The sequence below is a fragment of the Macaca thibetana genome, chromosome 15, assembly GCF_024542745.1.
Source record: "Macaca thibetana thibetana isolate TM-01 chromosome 15, ASM2454274v1, whole genome shotgun sequence".
NCBI classification, from domain to species: Eukaryota; Metazoa; Chordata; class Mammalia; order Primates; family Cercopithecidae; genus Macaca; species Macaca thibetana.
In genome coordinates, this window is record NC_065592.1 from 75301099 (window position 1) to 75324152 (window position 23054).

Sequence of the window (23054 nt, forward strand, 5' to 3'; positions counted from 1 at the left end):
AGCCAATGGAAGACCCCAGCTGGATATCAGAGCTGTGAGAACAGAGAGGTGGGTCTTCTCCGCTCTGTCCCTGCTTTGGGTGACGTGTCAGCATTGGCTACAACTATAGAATCTCACCTTACTTGGTGAAAAGTTGGCATTGCTGGCTTTCCCTTACTGAACAACACAGTTCCAGTTGGTTACTCTCTCCTACAGCCACAGCTACCACTCTCGCCTGATTTCAGTAACTGCTTCCTTCCCCCTTCCCCTCAGCCCTAGAGTTAGTAACAGCTCCCCGCTGTTACTGGTTACTACTGTTTATTGAAGGCGAACTATGTGCCAGACACTGTGCTAAGTGCCTACATATATTATCTTTAGTCCTCACAATCCAATAAATTAGATGGCTTTAGTCCTATTGCAGAGGTAATAAAGTCACAGAGTGACAGTGGCAGAGCTAGAAATTGAAGGTAAGTGTGTTTATGTTAGTCTGTGCACTCAAACACGATTCCCTACTTCTTGCATCGGTTGTTAATCTCCCTTAAAGAGTGTCAAACCTCCTGGTAACCCGCCCATTCCCACGACTGGAAATGAGGGTGCTGTTGTAATTTCCCCATCCAGCCATTCAACAAATGGTATCCGGAATGTGGGACCCAGGCTCCAGAATCCTGAGGGCTGCTGTTGAGAGCAGCAAGACGCGCCCAGGAGGTCAGGGCGGTGTTCACTCACACGCTGAGCCTGGAGGAAGTTAGACGCCTTCCCACCGCTGTGGTGGTCAGCGGGGACTTTCCTGAAGGCCAGAGACTGGTGACGTTCATGCTATTTTTCCAAGCCATTTGGTAGCAAAGAACAGAGTGCCAATGATTCAAGTATTCTCTCAGGCTGGGAGACTTGGCTTATTCAAGATGGAAATTGCTGGTGAGGCTGAGACAAGATTGACATCTCTCAGAGCAGCAGGGGAGAAAGACGGCTCTGTTCAAAAGAGAATGGGTAATTTCGGTCAATTCTGTTCTTTTTCGTTTCTGTCTAATCTTTATGCCTCTTTAAGAGTGGCAGTTTAACAGATGAGGGGACAGAGGCCTTTAATTGAGAATTCCACTCCGCTTCCTCTGCCTTATCTCAAAAATCCGGCAGCTGAGTCGCCGCGGTTTTGAATTTGCCTCTTTTGACCTTCCCCTCCCACCTCCGGTAACAATGAGCCTGGCCCGGAAGGACACACCCTGCTTCTGGCGGACGTGCTGGCCCTTTAAAGAAGCCGAGGGCTGCGCGAATTTGGCTGAGGCGCGTCATCTACTGTGGCTCGGCGCCAATCCCGACGCTGGGCGGAGCGAGGCCCGCTCCCTGCCGCGGGTTAAAGGAGCCCGGGCCTGGAGGCCTCTGCACCGGTCGCCTGGTCCCGGAACCAGCGCCGCCCAGTGAGTGAACACCGCCGCAGGCGGGTGGGGAGAAGGGTCAGTCCGGCCATGTCAGTCAGCGCGATCTCCTGGGCTCCGAGCTTGCCAGGCCGCGCTGGGCGCCCTTTCCTCGTGAGCGCCTGCCCTTGGCTCTCGCACTGCCCCTGGTGCTGATAGGTATTGCCAACCTCGTTTCATTAGGGCGCGTTCTTGTCGCCTGGCGTGGACTCCGGATCTCTCCGTAGCTTTAAAATAGAGTTGAGAAAAACAGACAGAGTGGTGTCAACAGAAATCAGCACACCATTGCGGGGAATACCTAAATTACAGTAATTGGCCTCAGGGAGCGAGGGCGGTGTTAATTACAGAAAACCTCCGGAAGCTGTGGGCTCTGGGCTGGAATTTGCAGGGGGATGTGGCTTAGTTTGAATGGAATGCAAATATTTATTGAAAATGATTGTGGTGAGACGATCAGTCACACATTCAGGCAACGTGTCATCTGATCAGGAAATAAGTCAGCGCAGTAATCCCGATGACAGAATTCATGCAGTTAATCCTTTTTGTCCTCCCAAGTAAAATCAAATCCAGGTACTCACGGGTGACTGGAAGAAAGGCTGTCTGGAACTTGCAGCCCCCACTTCTCCCCCAAAATACACCTTCTCATAGTAATCTATAGTTCACCTGAGAGGCAGGGCTGAAGCATTAAAGACCCCTTCCAAGATGTGAGTAGGAATCAGAGGGAAAATGAAGGCAGAGGGATTGAAATCGGCATTCTCTGCAAAACATCTCTCTGAGACACAGTGATATTTAAAATTGTATAAGTAGCAAGACATTTTTTACCCATGGTAAAAAGTGTTAGTTTTTAAAAGACTTGCCTTATACAAGTGAGTGAAATCAAAGTTATCTGTATTGCAAGGTCAACTTTTGCTTATTTTCTGATATATATTTTGTGAGCAAAAGGAGATAGCTGAAAGTGTTCTGGACACCCTAGGGAATATTTCCAGACTTTGGGAAATGACTTTGTCAGGAATGGGGAAGTTGGGAAAGGAGAGGATGTTGAAAATTCTGAACTCCAGGGTGAAATTTACAAGGTGTGGTGCATTTATTCTCAGGTGTGGTTCCCATAAGGAAGCTCTTCTTCCTGCTTGGCTTCCATCTTTAACCCTTCTACCTGGGAGCGTCCTGTAACACATTCAGACTACAAGTCCAGACCCAAGAGAGCAAGGCCCAGAAAGTGGTAAGTCTAAATACTAACTTCCTAGACAGTGTTTCTTTCCCAGATGATTGACATGAGGACTCTCTCTCTTTTCAGGGGAGATCCTAACCCCTTACAAACAGGAGCACTTTAAAGGACACAGTTCTGTGATATACAGGGTATGTGGAGGAATAGTACTAGAGTACAGCTGTTTTTTTAAATAAATGTTTGCAGCAGGTGTAAAAATTTAGTCATCCACTCCTATGTTCAGAAGAAAAATAAGTAATGGCAAGTGGCCTGAGCCACAGTTTTTCTTTTATCTCTCATGCTTTGTGCAAACATTTAGGGGAAGCAGACACGATGGAGACTGTCAAGATGGATAATATCTCGCTCCTAACCTCAGGCAGGTTCTGGTCTGCTGTTAGAGATGAGTCACATGGGACTGTTAGCGTTTGGAGAAAGGAAAGAACTGCCAAATCGCCCTGCTGTCAGTGAGTGGCCTCTAACTCTGGTCACAGGGTGCTGGAGTGGCACAGTGGCAGAGGGGGAGGGAAATCTCACCACCTCAGGCCTGTTCAGCATTGTGCCTCGTCATCGTGGTAAGTGGTTTGGTATCCTGTGCTCAGCTTTGAAGCTGACTCTGGCACACAGCCCTGAAACTCCAGGGTGCATCCTTGGCCAGAATACAAGGAAGTCACTGAAGTCTTGCTTGCAGTTCCCACTCACCTGGAACCCCATTAGCAGGGCTTCCCACAGAATACTTGTGAATCCTGGCTATAATGAATTAAGACTGGCCATTCTCACCTGAGGTTCACAACCCTACTCAACAGCCTGTTAAAGAGAAAAGGTATCAGCAACATTGTTGAGAAGGGTAGAGCAGTTGTAACTTTCCCCTGAGTTTTGCAATATTCTGAAACGCAACCAACTAACTCAAGGTCTTCTGTACCCACCACCCAGTTGAATTAAGAACAAGAATTGGAGTTCTGTCCCGTGTAGAGTTGACAGCCCACTTAAAAACTTATGTAAGATAGACACTACTGTGCATTCATCTAAAACGTACATTTTCCAGGACATTTAAGTGTCCGTATGTTTTTCCATTTTTGAGAATTTTAGTACATAGTATCTTGGAGAGAATGAGAGTGAAGCTGGAGGAGGATGGCTAAGACAGTCAGCAGTGGGTGGATGGAAATAAGGGGCATGTAGGAGAGGGACAGGGATTGTGGTGGGATGACAGGAAGAATAACTGATCTGACCTTGAGACAGCTCAATCTTCTTAAAATGCAAATGCAAGAGCACAAAGAAATATGTTCTCAAGATGCACAAGGCATCTTCTTAATCACCCCTCCTCAGATGCAAAGGTTCTGTTGCCTAATTGTACAGAGGTAAGAAGATGGATGGTATCCACCCTGCCCCTCACAAAAAAAGAGAGTTGTTTTGTTCTTCAAGAATTCAGGTCTTCAAGATTTATGGTGGGAAGAAAAATCAGGAAACAGCCATATACTTATAGTGTAGGGATAAGATTTTGGAAATTATCTAGTTGAATCAGTTGGTGTTAGGTGAGTAAAATGATGGCCAGAATTGTTAAGTATGCCTGAGGTGAGACAGCTAGTTAGGAGCAAGGACTAGAATCCACACTGTGTTCCTAGGTCAGAAAGTTTACTTTTTTTTTTTACTTTGTCATAAGCCCAATGTAACTCAAAGTGGAGCATACAAGAATGCATGTAGTATATTATTATAAGTCTCCTTGCTTTTTTTACATTTTAGGTCAAAATGGGGTTTATATTTTCAAAATCTATGAATGAAAGCATGAAAAATCAAAAGGAGTTCATGCTTATGAGTGCTCGACTTCAGGTATGTTTTAAAATAAGCTATTTTGTTGTTATAATGTTTAAAGTTTCTACCACATGTGCTCCAGCCCTACATTCCCTTTGACCCCCCAAAATAAAATGTTCTTGGGGCTGCATCCTCAAAACCAAGATAAAATGGATTACTAATTATTTGGTGAATGGGCTAATTTAAATCTCCAATCCAGATAAATTTGTGTAAAAATTTCCATTCTGTTGGAAGAGATAACTGCTTAGAGTATGTGGTACGTAGAATAATGCTCCCTGCCCCCAAAGATGATGTTTGAGATGGGGAGATTATCCTGGATTATGCAACTGAAAGAATGGACAACTGAATTATTGTAACAGAGCAGTGACCAAGGGGAGACCAAGTATTAGGTTTACAAATCAGCCAGGTGTCCAATGTTTAGCATGTCCTTGTCAAAGACCTTTGGAAACTACAGGGTTTTTACTCATATGTTGGTCCCCGTGAAGTCAGGGTCTGTGAAGGGTCTGGGATTTTACCTTACTTGCAAGCTAACAAGTTAGCCTATTACAGAAGACTGGAGACACCGACATCAGAATCAGAGGACTTTTTTACTCACAGCACAGCAAGCAGCATGAGCGTGGTGGTGTTAATTCCCCATGTCCTCCAAAACTCACCGAGGTGACCAAGATGGGCATGGGCGAAATGAGTGCTGTGCACTCAGTGGATTTGTGTCACAGTTGAGCAGCGTTGAGGTTAGGGAATCTACTGCTTTTACAGTGGGCCATGAGCAAGGGGTGGGTTGTGGCAGGGGGAGAGGGTTGGAACTACTTTCCTCGTAGTTGTTGTGTCCTGGTTGACCACCCCAAATGGAGATGTCAGACCTGGGAGTTATAAGCCTCCGTGGGTCAAGAGTTCATTTTTAAGAAGAGCTCAGCAGCAGACCAACGATTGCTTCCCATTTTTGAAAGGGGTGTGTTATGGGTTGAAATGTGTCCTCCTTCTCCAAATTCATATGTTGAAGCCTTAACCTCTAGTACTTCAGAATGTGATCTTGTTTGGAGATAGGGTCTTTACAGAGGTAATCAAGTTAAAATGAGGTGGTTAGAATGGGCCCTAATTCAGTGTGACTGATGGCTTTATGAGAAGAAGAAATTTGGACACAAGACCATACAGTTCATACTGGACTATTCATACCGGGAGCATACAATGTGAATATGAAGACAGCTGTTTACAAGCCAAGGAAGGGGCCTGGAACAGATGCTTCCTCACAGCCTTAGTAAGGAACAAACTTTGCAGACACCTTGACTTTAGATTTTTCCCCTTCAGAACAGAGACAATATATTTCTGTTGCTTAAGCCATCCAGTTTGTGGTCCTTTGTTATGGCAGCACCAGCAAACTAATATAGGATGTATTTGGTGCCTGTGCCCAGCAGGTGGTGCTGCTGTATTGGGCAGTGGCCTCTCGAGCTTGATAGTGATTTTCTTTTTCTCCCTGGGATTCTCTGTTTCTATTAGACCACCTGGCAGGGGTCTGGGAATCCCTGACTGGGGAGTCTGTTTTGGTTACTGTGAGTTTTATAATACAAGCACATAATACATCAATGTCATTGTACATATGTATGTAGTGGGGAGGGAGAATGTTGACACACATCCCAGTATCTTGAATTGGCTAAAGGTCTCTTTAATTTTTTTTACTCACTGTGAAGTTTGCTCACACTCTGTCAGTTGAATTCAGTTACTTCCCCCCACCGTCACAACACACATGTGGCCAAGCATGATGACTCACGCCTAATCACGCCTGTAATCCTAGCACACTGGGAGACCAAGGCAGGAAGATTGCTGGAGCCCGAGAATTCAAGACCACCCTGGGCAACATAGTGAGACTCCATCTCCATTTAAAAAATTAAAAAAATTAGCCAGTCATGGTGTTACACAACTACAGTCCCAGCTACACAGGACTCTGAGGTGTGAGGATTGCTTGAGCCCAGGAAGGTCAAGGCTGCAGTGAGCTGTGGTCATGCCACTGTACTCCAGCCTGGGTGACAGAGCGAGACCCTGTCTCAAAAAACCAAAACAATAACAATAAAAGAAGAGAGACCAAAGAGTTTAACATAGTTACTTCAAGGGTGGTTGTAATAGTTTCAAGAGATTATGCTGTCTTCAGCTAGGGGAAAGGGGCAGGAAGGGCTTTTTGTCCTTTGGCTCCTTGTCCCAGAATGGGTGCTGCTTCCTCTCCTGTGTTCTCTGGCCTCTGGAGAGAACTGCCACTCTGAGCCATCATTATTTCAGCCTTTGCTGGTGCCACTGCACAGCCTTGCAGTCTTTGGAGCTCTGGGCTACCCCAGTGCTTAGCATACTTGCCTTCCCTGAGACCAAGTAGACTTTGGCACCTGTGTCCAGTCCAACAGAGCCATAAAAGTTCGAGTCACTCCCTTCCCTGAAGTTCCCCAGCATACTTCCCTAAAGCAGCAGAAGTTGGAGGAGAGGCAGGGGAGGGATAGGGGACTGGAGGGAGACAGCAGCTCAGTGCCAGTAAGCAAGGCTTTGTATTTACTTTCAGTTTCAAGTGGCCACCTGCCACTGGGCTCAATAAACAAGTTTCTGATGCTTTTAGTCTACCCATAGTTCCCTACCCTCATTGCTGACACCATTTATTTCAGCTTTGGGGACCCCTAGATTCAGCAGCCATAGCCACGTTGCGCTGTTTTTTGGCTGGAGCATGGGACTTACTGCCCCATTGTCATGATAACATCCTCCCTTCTCCCACCCCAGAAGGGAGCATGACACAGCCCAAGCACCATTAGGACACCTTGTTTCAAACCTACCTTATGTTGTTCAACCACATTTAACACATAGGACAGTGAGGAACCCTTATTCCACTTTCCCATCCTCATCACCATCTAGGCAAGATCATTTACTACCAGATCTCCAGGAATTTTCTCACGTCCTATAATACAGCCAACCAGGGCCTTTGTCCCTCCTTTTCCAGAAAGTCAGATATCTCTGAGCATCTCACGTTTGCCACCAAAACTATCAGGGCATGTAAAGTGTCTGAGATTTTATGCTACTTGCAAACAACAGTAGTCCTCCTTATCTGTGGGGGATATGGTCCAAGATCCCCAGTGGATACCTGAAATCATGGATATTACTGAAGTCTATGTACACTATGGTTTTCCCAGTACATACATACTTGTGATAAAGTTTAATTTATAAATTAGCCATAGTAAGAGATTAACAATAATTAATAATAAAAATAGAATAATTATAACAATATACTATAATAAAAGTTTTGTGTATGTTCTCTCCTTCTCAAAATACCTTATTGTACTGTAGATCTTAATAACCTTGGCATATGATTTTTTTTTCTTATTGAGAACTTTCACTCTTTCACTTAAAGGAAGCATTTTATTGTTTCTCTTTGGTATATCCAAATTGCCAGCATCACTACTCTTGCACTTTGGGGCTATGGTTAAGTAAAACAAGGGTTACCTGAACACTAGCCACTGTGATAATGTGACAGCTGATCTGATAGCTGTGATGGCTACTAGGTGACTAACAGGCAGGTAGTGTGTACAGCTTGGCTACACTAGACAAGGTAATGATTCATGTCCCAGCTGGAATGGTGGGAGATTTTATCACATTACTCAGAATGATGGACAATTTAAAAATTATGAATTATTTCTGAAATTTTCCATTTAATATTTTCAGACTGAGGTTGACCATGGGTAACTCAAACTGTGAAAAATGAAACTATGGATAAGAGGGGACTGCTGTAATAAATTAGCCTGTTATTTATGCTGACAGAAGACTTTATTACTCATAGCACAGAAAGCAGCACACACTCCAAGTCCCATAGAGGAGATGAAGGAGAGCCTCGTTGGATACTGGGATGGATGCTTTGGGTTTGTGACATAGCTGAGGAACATTGAGCTTGTGGACTCTCACTTTCATCATGAGTGATGAGCAAGTCTGCTCTTTGACTGGAAGGAGATGGTACCTCATCCCTCAAGGTTGTTTACTGCAAACGCAACTCTGGGAAATGACCCAGCTAAAGAGCAGTCAGGGCCTGTGACCTCATCCTACCCAACAAGGTGGTTCAGGAAGACTTGGCCCATGGTGGACTGATTCTCCCATGTGTTGCTTAAGGTGACTAGGTTTTTCTTGTTGATCAAAATACACTTTATTATTTATTTCTTAATTTTAAGAAAGGATGAACAGGGTAATATAGACCAATATGGTTGAACCAGCGTTCTAACTCTAGAGATACTTGAGTTCTGATCCTACTTGGGGCAGCCTAGAGAGAAACATCGTCATCTACAGCAGTTTTGGAAGATCAGGTTGCTCCTTGAATGTGTCCTATTTGAAGGAATTAAACTTCTAGCATCATTCTAGGGTTTAGAGCTGTTCTTTCCTTTTTTAAGAGTATGAAATATTTGATATATACCACAGAATATATTTATATCAAATGTAAGTTATGGAGTATAAGATGAACACCAGCGAATCTCCCACTAAACTTAAGAATTCTGTTGTGACAATGTTCCTGAAGCTCCTCCCTACGTGTTGAGTGAATCCAAATGGCTAAGGCTGGGCTAGAATTGACCTCATGTCCCAGAAGTCTCTAGGGTTGAAAAGGACCCTGCAAATGGAATGGACTTGACTACTGGGCTAGAAGATGATCTCTTTTTAGGGTCCTCAAAGGTGAAGTTTTAAAAAAAATTCTGATTGAAATACCACGTCCAAATGACATCTTTAGCCTGTGATTTAGGCTTTCGGCTATTTTTTAATCTAATGGCACCTCCACGAAAAGGATAAATAGAAGAAATAAAGCAAAACATTTATTAAAGTAAAGCCTAATAACTAAAATCTTATCCTACTGGAGTTTCTTTAGTTCTATATTTTTTGATTAAAAAAGAAATCACAGCTCAATAATCTTGTGTTACTGTTTTTTTTTCTTGTGGGGGAAAGACCACTCATGATTCAACCCCATCTCTTATACCACTGGCCAGGCTCCCAATCCTGGCTGCACGTTTGATTCATCCAGGGCCTTTTGAATGTTTGGGTCCCACCTCAGACCTTCACAAAGTTATTTTAATCTCTCCAGGTGACTGTAATGCATGGTCTGGGATGAGAAGCATTTTTTCACTTCTTTTTCTGTGATGCCACATAATTATAATTGGTGATTGTCAGTGATTTAATATAATCTATATTGGAGATAGAAACCAAGCAAGTTTTCAATTAATAGCCAATCAGGAAATGAAATTAAATCAATCACTGGAGTCTGGTTAATCAAATTTGTAAAAGGCCTCAAATCAAAAGGTTTTCTTTTTTTGAACTAATGACTTTGCTTCAAATTGTGATGGAGAGGATTTATGCTACTAATTATAATGGTATTTTCAGATTATCAACAAACTTCAGTTTCTTTCTAGCCTGGGTTAGGATGGTGGATGAGTGGTAAACTAGCACTCCTTTAAAATACTTCCTTAAAATACCACTAGGTGGCACACCTAAACTAATTTTATATCACCTGAGTGGCTGGAAAAGCATTTTGAGAATAAGGGAAGAACATATTCTATAGGTCCATGCTATGCTACAGTGCTTATGTAGGCAAAGCAGTTATGATCAATGTAAAGATTAGTTGCGTAGTAAACAGATGTTTATTTGTTGTTTATTGTGTTCAAGCAACAAACTGAAGATTTTAAAAAAATACATGACATCTAGACTTCGACCTTTATGTCTATTGTTAGACATTGGTGTTAAGAAAATGAGGCATAGATATAAACCAAAATATATAGTTATTTAATATTAATATGTATAGGCTGGGTGGGGTAGCTCATGCCTATAATCCTGATCAACGCGGTGAAACCCCATCTCTACAAAACAAGAAGAAAGATTAGTCAAGCGTGGTGGCTCGTGCTACTTGGGAGGAAGATGGCTTAAGCCCAGGAGTTTGGGACCAGCCTGGGCAACATGACGAAACCCCGTCTCTTCTCTCTCTCTCTCTCCCCACTGTGTGTGTGTGTGTGTGTGTGTGTGTGTATATATCATATAAAATATATAATATATAATAATATATATTACAGATAATACTATAGGCACACATCACATTGCCCAGCTAATATATAAAACATATATTATAGCATATATATACCATATATTACATATATAATTACATACATACTACATATATTATGTATTACACATATTACATGTTATATATATAGTAATATATGCAACATATATTACATATATTTTATAATATGTGTAACATAGATTACATATATTTTATCATATGTGTAACATAGATTACATATATTTTATATGTATTATAGATTATTATTATACATTAGCTGGGCAATGTGATGTGTGCCTGTAGTTCCAGCTACTCGGGAGTCTGAGGTGGGAGGATTGCTTGAGCCTGGGGGGTCAAGGTTGCAGTGAGCTGTGATTATGCCACTACACTGCAACCTGGGTGACAGAGAAAGACCTTGTCTCAAGAAAAAGAAAAAGAATAAAAAAGAAATTTCCCATCTGAATTTCTTAATGAGCTGTTGTTGAGGTACCTGGGGCCTGGCAGTCTGTTCATAGAGTGTTTCAAGAAAAAAGAAGGTGTTTTCAACGGTGTCAAATGCTACAGAGAAGTCAAAGGCCTTTAAAAAAAGGTCAGTGCCTGGGAGGAACCATATCAGTAGAATACAAGGGAAGAAACAAGTCTGTAAAGACCTGAGTGTACAAAAGGATAAAATGAAGGAAGAATGTATATAGACTCCCTTAGTTTTCTGTGAAATCTTACCATACAGGTAAAAGATACAGTATGTTCCAAATATAATTATAAGAAGAAACACACTTCCAGACACATACTGGGAGGTATCCCTTTGGCATTGCAACATTCACTTACGCATTTAATACGCTTTATGGAGTGTCTATCATATGCCAGTTGAATTAGGAGCTAGAGATACTTTGGTAAACAGCACAATCCCCTCTTTCAAGGAACTCAGCTCTTGAACAGGGTAGTGGTGTGGTAGTGACAACAAACAGTTTCAATAATGTGTTAAGAACTGAGAATTCTAGAGGGTTTTGTGAGCCAAAATTGGTCTGGCTTCAAATGTCTTCTAAGTGCCAGAAGACTATGGAGCCATATCTTCAGAATTTTGAGAGAAAAACCCCAAAATTTTAGGTAAATTATACATGCATGCTGATAAAAAGAAAATTTTAAACATGCAAATATTAAGAAAATAAGTCAGGTGTTTTGAAAAAAATTAACTGAAGATATAATCTCGTCAATTTAGAAAGAAATACTAAGACCCACCAGCAAATCTAACTTGCTAAAGTGCATGTAGAGGAGAGGAAAACTTAAAAAAAAAAACTTTAAAACTAACATTTTGGTAATCTTGTTTCTTCTATTCCATCTTCCTTTGCCTTTTTGCCCCTTTTTGTTGGAATATACTTTAAGGCAAATTTCAATTTACCTGTAAATATTTCTGTATGAATCTGTAACAGATATGGATATAACAATATTTAACTAACTTAGCAATAATTTCTTACTATCATATGCAACCTAATTTCAGTTGCTTCACAAGTATCTTTTACAGTTGGGTTTGAAATAGGGATCCAAGCAAAGTTTTCATACTATACTTGATTATTATGACTCCTAAGTCTTTCTCAGTTTGTGAGAATATCCCTTCCTTCCTACTTGTCATACATTTATTAGTTGAAGAAACCAGCTCATCTGTTCTATGGAACGTCCTACAGTTTGTATTTGGCTGATTGCCTCCTCATGGTATTTTTTAACATATTCTTCTATACTTCATTCTTCCTATGAAGTGGTAAACCTAGAGGTTTGATGAGACTCAGGTTCAGTTCTTTTAGCAAGAATCTTTTCTAGGTGGCACTGTGTACTTTCTAATACATCACATCATAAAACTCATTAGGTCTGGTTGTCTTTCCTTTAGTCATATCAACCTGATCTGCCCATTATAAAGTTCCCCATCAACCTGTGATCAACTGGCCTTACCATCCACTCATGATCATTGCCCACATCTGTGACTTCATTAGGGCTTGAAAAAAATGGCAGTTTAACAATATTCTCTCATTCCTTTGACATTTGTTGTCTGGAAATTTATTAAGAACTTTCTCTTCCTACTTGGTTATCCTGAAATGTAGTTTGTACAGGAAACAAAAATAAATGCTTGATTCTGTCCTTTTATTTAGCAATTTCAGAATAGTGAATTGACACTCTAGAAATCTCCAAAGGAGACCAAATAATTTTTGTTTATTTGTATATTGTGACTATAAACTATTTAATCAGTTGTAGTCATTATTCTTCTTGCTCAAGTTATCCCATCTTTGGCTAATGGAAGCTCTTTCAAGTTGATTCCTATGTCCGTTGGATAAGACCCACTTAATTCTTGATTGTAGGCACATTGCTTTAGCCTGCCTGTGTCTCATTTCCCACATGTGAGTATATAGCTTAATAATAAGGGTTATGATACTTTGTAGAGTTACTCTGAGGATTAAGTGAGATGTCCCACATATAAGAATTTAGCACACAGCATCTGCCCCATGTAAGCACTCAGCAAAGTCAGTAATTAAAGCAAAAGTTTTCTTATTAGATGTGCCATTTATTCATTCACCAAATATTTATGGAGGAGCCCCTGCTCTATACTGGGCAGTATTTAGATGGGGAGACATAACAGTGAACAAAGCCCTTCCCCTGTGGAACTTACACTCCAGTGGGAACACATGCAACAAACCAACAACCACGACGTCTTAGTGGTGATGAGTTCTGTGAGGGGAAAAAGAGTAAGGGATGATGATGGGAGACAGTGGATGGGTGAGTGGGAAATCCCATTTTTGGTAGAGTAGTTAGTGCAAGCCTCAGAAGGTGACCTTTGAGCTGAGCCTTGAGGGAAATGACAAAGTGAGCCATGCAGATAGCCAGGGAAAGAGTTTCAGGCAGAAGGAAAGTGAATGCAGAGGCACTGAGCTGAGAGAACTCATGGTGAGTTGGAAGACCAGTAAAGAGGCTGGTATGGCAGAACTCTGAAAGGATGCGGGAGAGTGGAGAGAGATGAGGTGAGAGGTCGCTCAAGCCTTGTACCCAGGACAAATGTTTTGAAATGTATTCTGAGTGACGTGGGAAGCCACTAAAGGGTTTTGAGAGGAGTAGTGATGTGACCTGCTGGTTTTTGCAACATAAAATATAGTGTGTGCTCAATAAGTGCTTTCTCAAATACATAAGAATTAAAGCAGCAAACAACTATTATGAGCGCATTTAAAAGTTGCTTAAATCCTTATAACTCCCAATATCTGTCATACTTGTGCCCTCCCGTCTGTTTTTCTTCTTCACTTGCTTTGTTTTTGAGGAGAAGACTGTGCTAACATCTTCAAATAGGAAGGGTCCTATGTTCTGAGGAAAGGAAGAAAGTGCAGTGTGTGCTTTGCAGAGAGGCTTTTGGTGACAAGGAACCAGAATGTAGAGTAGGTGGAGGAGAAGAAAGCAGCACAATTTTTGTAGGTAGAAAGACCAGATAGTGAGTGGGAGTTGGCCCAGAGCCTAGAAGTGTAAGTGGACTTAACCTGGAAGTGTCTTGCATAAAGGGGCGGCATGGCCAACACCAGTTCGCTGAGGGAGTGGGGGTACATGCGTGACTTAACTCCTGGATCCACACTGTCTTTAGCTTGTCCTTCTGGGACTCATTTCTGCCCATACCTCCTGTACCCACTAGCTGCCTTAGTCTCCCCATGTTCCTCACCTGAAGTCATTCTTCCGAAGTTCATTTTTTTCACTTGTGAAAAAAATACATATCATATAAACGTCACCATTTTAAAGTCTACCACAATTCAGTGACATTTAGTACATGTACAATGTTGTGCAACTGTCACCACTATTTAATTCTGTAACACTTCATCACTCCAAAAGGAAACCCTATAATTGTTAACCAGCCACTTCAAATTCCTCCTGTCCTTCCTCAGCCCTTTGCAACCACTAATCTGCTTTCTGTCTCAATGGGTTTGCCTATTTTGGGCATTTTCTATAAATGAAATCATAGAATACATAGTCTTTTGTGTCTGGCTTCCTCCAGTTAATATAATCTTTCTAAGATTCATCCGTGTTGTAACATGTATCAGTACCTCATTCCTTTTTATGGCTGAATATCATCCATTGTATGGATATACTACATTTTGTTTACCTAGTCATCTGTTGGTGGATATTTGGGTTGTTTCTACGTTTTGGCTATTGTTTAGTGCTGCTGTGAACATTCTTATACCAGTTGTTGTTTGAACAGTTGTTCTCCATTCTTTTGGGTATATACCTAGTAATGGAGTTGCTGAGCCATATGGTAATTTTATGCTTAACTTATTGAGGAACCACCAAACTGTTTTCCACCATGGCCGCAGTTTTTTACATTCCCACTGTAAAGTGTAAGGGTTACTATTTTTTATGTCCTCACCAAATCTTATTTTCTCTCTCTCTCTTTTTTTTTTTCACATTCTAGTCATCTGGTGATTTTGAAATATATCTCATTCTGGTTTTGAGTTGAATTTCCATAATGGCTAATAACATTGAATATGTTTTCATGGGCTTAATGGCCGTTTGTGTATCTGCTTTGGTGGAATGTCAGTTCTAGTCTTTTGTGTGTCCTTTATGTGGCTCACGGTGGCCGCTGGCCCTAGGGCGTGTCTGGCTCAGCTGGGCGGGCGCGCCAGGACCACCCCGCGATGCTGACGCTGCAGCCTCTGTAGGGAGCGCCTGAACCCGCCACGGAGAAACTTCCGCTGAAGAAAGCTCAGTCTCAGTTGTGCTTCCTGGCTCTTGCCTGCCAAAGGCGTACCATTTCCACTTGATGTCATCTCGCAGAATGGGGTGAAAGGGACTCAGTGACATATTCACTTTGGAGGATAAATAATCATACTGCAATGTTTTCCTTGGGAACCGCTGTTTCCAGAAGCCATGGATGGTCTTTGAAAATTACCATTGCTGCTGGCCTTGTATTCCTGGGTGTTTTGAGAGAAGATGTGCCCCGCTGCTGGCTCTGAGTGCCTGTCGCTGAGGTCGCCCTGGCCTTTGACAAAATGAACACACCTGTGAGTGCTGATGCCTGTGAGCTCCCCATGACCTGCACTGGAAAGACGCAGAGTGGCGGCCTCTGAAGACCAGCTCCCTCCCCTTCCCCTTGGCCTTGCCCTTCCTGCTCAGGGTCCACCATGGAGACGCTGTCCCAGGACTCTGCTAGAATGTCAGATCTGTTTTAATTACTACAGCCCCTAGCGAAGGCCCAAGTTGCTGGATTGCAAGCACACCTGCTGTTCAGTGTGCCTCCAGCAGATGAGGACCAGTCAGAAGGACGTGTGATGACCCTGGTGCAGCGGTGTCACCAAGCCGCCACCCCCCCCCCCCGCTTCTCCGTGTCACAGCTCCTTGACGACCCTGAGGTCCTGGCTGTCATCACCATTCCACACACTTCCGAGCACACGCCGATTTTCATCAGACTTCCCAGCAATGGGTGCTACATGCTGCCCCTGCCCATCTCCAAGGAGCATGCGCTGCTGCCCAGACACATGAGCTACCGCCTGCTGCCCAGGAGCCCGCAGAAGTCCGTCAATGTGGTGACCATCCCTGCTGGACAGCAGCCTCTGCAAGGCAAGGCTCCCCAGGGGGCGGCAGAGGAGGACCAGGATAGGCGGGTCGTGGTGAAAAGCTCCATCTGGTTGGGGGTGTGTACTGTCATCTTGGTGGCTTGGGTCTTGATCTTCCTCCTCAGCATCCTGCTCCATAACATGTCCTGCATTTCTAAGCGCTTCACTGTGACATCTTGTGTCTGGAGAGGGCTGCAGGGAAGTCTCTTGTGGGTGCCAACTTAGAGGCTGAGCATGTTGGTGATGAGATCCCAGTGAGAAGATGACCATTTGGTGCTGAGCGCTGACTCAGGTTTGCCTCTTGATTTACCCCAAGACAGACATCAAGGGCAGAAGGTGAGGTCTCAACAAGATACCAGGCGAATTGCTCTGAGTATTGATGGCAACAGCTTTGAAGATGATTGTATGCATCCTCATAATCATGTATTAAATGGACTGTAATTTCTGATTTTTTAAAATCATGTTATGAGATCGACATATTCTACTTAGATGTTAAACTGTACAAGTGCGTACAATGTGATCTTCTCTAAATATGTTAGATTAAAACAAAGATGCTATGTATGCAAGTAGAATTAAACCTGCAAATCCATGTAAAAATTCAGTTAAGACATGCAATACTGACTTCTTTACTTTTTTTTTTTTTCTTGAAACCCAGTCTTCATTTAGTTGCTAAGGCTTTTTATACATTTTGAATGGCACCAAAACAAAATAAGTCAAAATGGACAGTTGTTGTTGTTGTTTTTTTTGAGAAAATATTTTAACAAGTGTCTCCAATGTGTTGTATTTTGTCATGAACCTTCATTTTCTTCACTTGTAATTAGAGCTCCTACGTGTTTATTAAACAGAAAGCCCAATAGGGGAGCAATAAACTGAGAAATCATGAGGAAAAAAAAAGTACTTTACATATTATGGATACTAGATTTTTATTGGATATAAGTTTTGTAAATATTTTCTCCCATTTGCAGGTGGGGTTTTTTTTTTTTCCTCTTGGCAGTGTCCCCTGACACACACATTTTCAATTTTTATGAAGTCCAATTTATTTTTCTTTTGTTGTTCTTGGTGTCATATCAGAGAAACTATTGCCAAATCCAACTTCATAAGGATTTGCTCCTATGTTTTTTTTTCTAAAAGTTTTCTAGTTGTAGCTCTTAAATTTAGGTCTTTGGTCCATTTTGAGTTAATTTCTATGTATGGTATGTAGTAAGGGTCCAACTTTACTCTTTTGCATGTGGATATCCAGCTGTCTTGGGATGAGGTCCATTCTTCATGAGCATACAGAAGCTAGACACTGTACAGTAAAGATTAGAGGTCACATACTAAGTCTTTAACTGGCTCAGATAAAGAAACTGCTCACCAGGTTCTGCCCACACAGCCCCTTTGAAGAGTGCATCTTGACCTTTACTGGTCTTCAAAGTTTGAGTGGCAACCTGCTGTGTCTTTCTCTTTCAAAGCTGAAATGAGTGGAAATAAGTTAGCTTAGTTGTAGTATGAAGGACTGTATCTAAATGCAAATACTATTATGCATTATTTAACTTTCAAAGAGCCTACTAAAAATGTCCACCAAGTCTCTTAAAATGTGGGGCAGATACTAATATGTCTGCAGTCACTTAGGGGAGCTAATGAAAATACTTTTAATATTTTCTATATTCTGATGTCCAGAAATGGTAAGAAGTGAAAGTAGAACAGTTAATAAAGGTCATTAGTGCCACAGGCACTTTTCTACAAAGGTAGATAAATGGCAAAGAAGGGTCAAGCCACCAAGCTGATCCTTGGCTGCCTAGCCCTTCCATGCAAACAATGGGTCCAGGACAGACACTTCTCCAGGGCAGACACACTGTATTTAGATTTGTTCACAAACTTAAGTGAGACCAATGAATCTAGTAACCATCAGAAAGCTTTTTTTTTTTTTTTTTCTCCAAGCTATAATTTTATTTTCATAAATCTGAAGAGAGCAAATTTTTGTTAATTTTTGTTCTTCATTGCTTGGGCAAGGGGGTAGGTTGCTTTATTATTTATTAATTCTGTGAGGCATTTACAATTGCCTACTATATGCAGGGTTTCAGGTACAAAAAGATTTAAAATGATCCTATAGCTTTAATAATTGTTTTTGCCTCTTTATACATTTTGATAATATGTATACAGATAGACACATAGTCACCCTACCATATTTCAAAAGAATTTCAGGTAACCTTGCTATTAAAATCTTTAGACTTCTACGTGTCTTGTTTCTACTTTACCTGGTTCCTTAAGATGATGAAGAATTTAGGGCAGCAGGAGGAGGAGGATTTCTAGAGAGAGAAAAAAGCCCCCATAGATATCTTTAATGTTGAGTATTAAGGAAAACGATCTGCAGTATTATTAGACTTGAATAAACTCATGATATTCAGAATAAAAGTGAATCCATATTTTTAAAAAATGTTTAATTTTGAAATAATTTTAGATTTGCAGAAAAGGTGCAAAACATGGAGAGTTCAAGTATATCCTTTATCCAGCTTCCTCTAATATTAACAATTTACAAAATAATTGTACAGTGATCAAAACCGGGAGATTAATATTGGTACAATACTATTTAAACCACTGATTTTTTTTTTTTTTTTTCATTTCACCAGTTTTTCTCCTAAAGTCCCTTTTCTGTTCCAGGATCAAACCCAAGATCTCGCATTACATTTAATTGGTGTCTTCTCAATCTCCTCCCATCTGTGACAGTTATTCTTTCTTTCCTTGGCTTTTATGATAAGTACTTTTGAGAAATACTGGTCATTTATTTAGTAGAATTTCTTACTTTGGGTTTGTTCAATATTTTCTCATAATTAGATTGAGATTGTGAATGTTTTCGCTTAGTTTTCTTAAACCATAAACTGCTTTTGTGTCTTCCTTGTTGCATTGTATCAGAGGATACATGAAGTTGATATGTCTTATTGCTAGTGGTGTTAACTTTGATCACTTGGTTAAGGTTGTATCCATCAAGTTTATATACACTGTAAAGTTACTATTTTTTCTTTCTAATTGATAAATATCTTTGAGGAAATACTTTGCGACTTTGTTAATATCCTGCTTCTTCTTGAACTTTTGCCCACTGATTTCATCTTTCATTGGTGGGATCTTACATGCAACAATTATTACTCTGAGGTTTGCCTAATACTGATTTTTTTTTATTTACTTCATTTCATCTGTATTTGTTAATTGGAAGAGCTGTCCCTTCTTTGTGTGTTTATTTATTCAATTATTTATATCAATATGTTTTCATGGACATTTTATTCTGTGGGTTATAAGCTAGTGCCATCATTATTTATTTTGTGGCTCAGATTGTTTCAGCCTTGACTTTGACCAACTTCCATTTGCTTTCTATATCATTTTAATAGAACTCATCCTTTTTTGAGTACTTGCTTCTTTTCTGTGATCACAGTATATGCCAGGCTCATCTTATATTGTTCCTGCTCCAGGCCTGGAATTATTGACTTCTTCATGGAGTCCTGGTTCCTTTTGTCAGAGAATGATATTTGGAAATCAAGACCTGGGCTCTGGTTGTGCTTACTGTTATAACGATTGTCCCTAGGTTCTCTCAGCAAAGACATGTATGTATATGAACCCATGCATAGACACACATCTGTATTTATTTCTATATCTACCTATCTGTATATATTTTCTAAACCACAAGTTCATATTGGCACCTCTAATTCTAATCCAGTGTGACACATTTCATTCTAGCTCTTTCCTTTTCTTTATCTGTAAGTTGTTTTTCCTCAGGTACTGAGACACTTTACACTATATTCACTTCAATCCCAGTAGACACATAAAATAGTTTTAGAATTGCCCATATGTACTCCTGTAAGAAACAGATTCAATAACTAGAGGACATTATTTGTATGTTCTTTTTGTCTTCACAGTATCCAGTCAAAATACTGTTTTCAGAAGTTAATAAGGTTAGTTTTTCCTGGCTCCTTCAGTGTTAGTTTATTGACTTGTAATGCAGTTGGATTTATTTGTTATACTTTGTATTCTCTCCACATCTGGTTGATTTTAATTAATTATAGGGCTGAGGAGTATATGAAACATTGCTATGGTTCTAATAGTCAAAGCTATATAAAAAGATACATTCGTGGTAGCTCATGCCTGTAATCCCAGCACTTTGGGAGGCCAAGATAGGCAGATCACCTGAAGTCAGGGCTTTGAGACCAGCCTGGCTCAACATGGTGACACCTCTGTCTCTACTAAAAATACAAAAGTTAGTTGGGTGTGGTGGCGGGCGCCTGTAATCCCAGCTACTTGGGGAGGCTGAGGCAGCAGAATCGCTTGAACCTAGGAAGTGGAGGTTGCAGTGAGCCGAGATGGCGCCATTGCACTCCAGCCTGGTGACAGAGCGAGACTCCGTCTTAAACAAACAAACAAACAAACAAACAAGATACACTTCAAGAAATGTTCTTCCTCTTTCTCCCTATTAACCCATTCCCATTCCCCCTCCTCTTTATAATACCCTGTTACCACACTTCCTCTATAGGTGTTTAATTTCTTAACCAAGATAAATCTTTGGTTTGTCATTTCTACATTGATTTGGTACAGTGAATAGCTACATGTGTATTTTCTTATGCCCCCTTCTCTTATGTGCGAAGGGTAGCATATCATTGATACCTTGTTTACTTTGCATTTTTCATTTAACAGTATATCCTGGAAACCACTCCAAATCAATTCAGAGATCTTTATCGTTTAAAAAAATGGTTGCATAGAATTTTATTGTGTAGCTATATCAAAATTTATTCAAATAATGTATTACACTGTATTAGTTTTCTATTGCTGTAACAGATTATCACAAACTTAGTGATTTAAAACAACATAAAATTTTTTATCTTATATTTCTGAAGGCCAGAAGTTTGAAATGGTTCTCAATGGATAAAAATCAAGATGTGAGGGGGGCTGCATTTCTTCTGGAGGGTCTAGGAGAAAACCTCTTTCCTTGCCTTTTTTTAGTTTCTAGAGGCTGCCTGCACTCCTTGGCTCATGGGCCCTTCCTCCATATTTAAGCTAGCAGCATGGCATCTTCATTTCTCTCTAATTCTGACTCTCTTGCCTCCATCTTTCACTTTTAGGACCCTTGTGATTACACTGGGACTGGATAATACAGGATACTCTTCTCTTCCCATCTCAAAATCCTGAACTTAGTCACACCTACAAAGTCCTTTTTTGCCATGTAAGGAGATAGATTCACAGGTTCTGAGGATTAGACATGGGCTTCTTTGAGGGCCCATTATTCTGCCCACCCAAGATACTTAGATTATTTCCAATATTTTGCTATTACAAACAGTGCTTCAATGAATAACTTTGTACTTTCATATTTTTATATTGTTGGAGGTGTATCTTCAAGGTAGATTTTTAGAGTTGAGATTGCTGAGTTAAAGGCAAGTACTTGTTAGACATTGCTACGTTTCTCTTCAGAAGGGTTTATCAATCTGAAAGTGGCTATTTTCCCAAAGTCTCAGCAACAAAGTGTGTTGTCTTGCTTTTTAGTTTTTGCCAGCCTGACAAGCAAGAAGTGGTATCTCACTCTTGCTTTAATTTGCTTTTCTTTAATTGTGAGTGAGTTTAAACATTTTCTCATGTTTGAGGGCCATTTATATATCTTGTTTTTTGTGAATTTTCTGTTTATTGGGCTTTTATCTACTGTTCCTCAAGGGTTCTTTGTATATTAGGAGTATTGGCCTCTTGTCTATGGATATATCTTCCTAATATTTTATCTGAGTTTGTCACTTGTTTATGGTGGTTTAAAAATTTTTACACCATGAAAAAAAGTTTAGTTTTATGTGATCAAGTTATCAATATTTTATTGCCTCTACATTTTGGTTCTTGATTTAGAAAGCTTTTCCCTATACCACAGTTATCCTTGTTTCCTGTGGTACTTTTGTCTTCATTCATTTTCTGTTGCTATAATCCAATATACAGACTGGGTAATTTATAAAGAATAGAGATTGATTTAGCTCATGGTTCTAGAGGCTGGGAAGTCTCCTTCCTTCTGCATCAGGACATGGCAGGAAGCATCACATGGTGAGACACAGCAAGCAAGCCCAAGAAAGCTTGGTTTTATAACAAAGCCATGATAACAAACCTACTCACATGACAGGGACATTAATTTATTCATGAGTGCAGAGCCAGCATTTATTCATTCACGAGGATAAAGGATTAAGTTTCCAACACATGAACTTTGGGAGGACACATTCAAACCATAGCAACTTGTATAGCCTCATTTATTGACATTTAGAGTCCAAATCCATTTGGGGTTAATTCTCATATATGATATGAGATAGGGCTAATCTTATCTTCTTCTGATGGCTACCTTGCAGTACCTATACTACTTATTACGAAGTCTATCTTTACCCCCAGTGAGTTGAGATACTACCTTTATCACATACTAAGTCTCAGTATGTACTTGCATTTATTTCTGGACACTGTAATTCACTGGTCAGTTTGTCTAGTCATGTACTAGTCCTGTAGTGTTTTAATTACAGACACTTTTTAGTATGGTTTAATGCTTGTTGAGGCTAGTATGCCATTGTAGTTTTTCAGTGTTTTCTTGGATAATCTTGCATGTTTGATTTTCCACAGAAATTTTAGTATCAACATGCCCAAGTATAAAATAGTCTGTTGATATTTTTCATTGGGATTTTATTAATTTATAAGTTTATTTATGAAGAACTGTGGAGTCATTTTATTCAAGAATAGGAAATGTTTTTCCATTCTTTTAAGTCTATTTTAATGTCTTCCAGAAGCTTATAAATAAACTGTAGGCTAAACCAACGAAAAACTAAAATTTTAAGTTAAATTTAAAAATGTCATATCTTGTCAGTAATTAGAAATATATTCTTATAGTTGGGTTTCTTCCCTAGCCAGCAAGGGGCTGTGTTCACAGTGGCTTAATGTCATGATATGGCTACTGAGGGCTGTGGATTCATTCTTCTTTGTGTGCACTTGGAGGTTCACAGGTTTTGGAGTCACACATACCTGTGTCTGAACCTGACTCCATCACTTACTGGTTCAGTGACCATGGATAAGTG

The 23054-nt window shown here is 40.5% G+C and overlaps 1 protein-coding gene and 1 pseudogene across 2 annotated transcripts in view; both read left to right on the forward strand.

Annotated features, from left to right (window-relative positions):
• The first annotated feature begins 1241 nt into the window (after positions 1-1241).
• Positions 1242-23054, forward strand: part of PLGRKT (plasminogen receptor with a C-terminal lysine) — a 75149-nt gene continuing 53336 nt past the window's right edge. The window contains exons 1-3 of one of the 2 annotated variants that reach the window (XM_050761714.1): positions 1242-1391; positions 2480-2604; positions 4327-4413. In XM_050761714.1, coding sequence (XP_050617671.1) covers positions 4333-4413 — 81 coding nt within the window. In that variant the 5' untranslated portion in view covers positions 1242-1391; positions 2480-2604; positions 4327-4332. Of the gene's footprint in view, positions 1548-2479; positions 2605-4326; positions 4414-23054 lie in introns of both variants that reach the window. The other variant, XM_050761715.1, reaches the window with a different exon arrangement.
• Positions 15580-16647, forward strand: LOC126937886 (E3 ubiquitin-protein ligase RNF152-like; annotated as a pseudogene).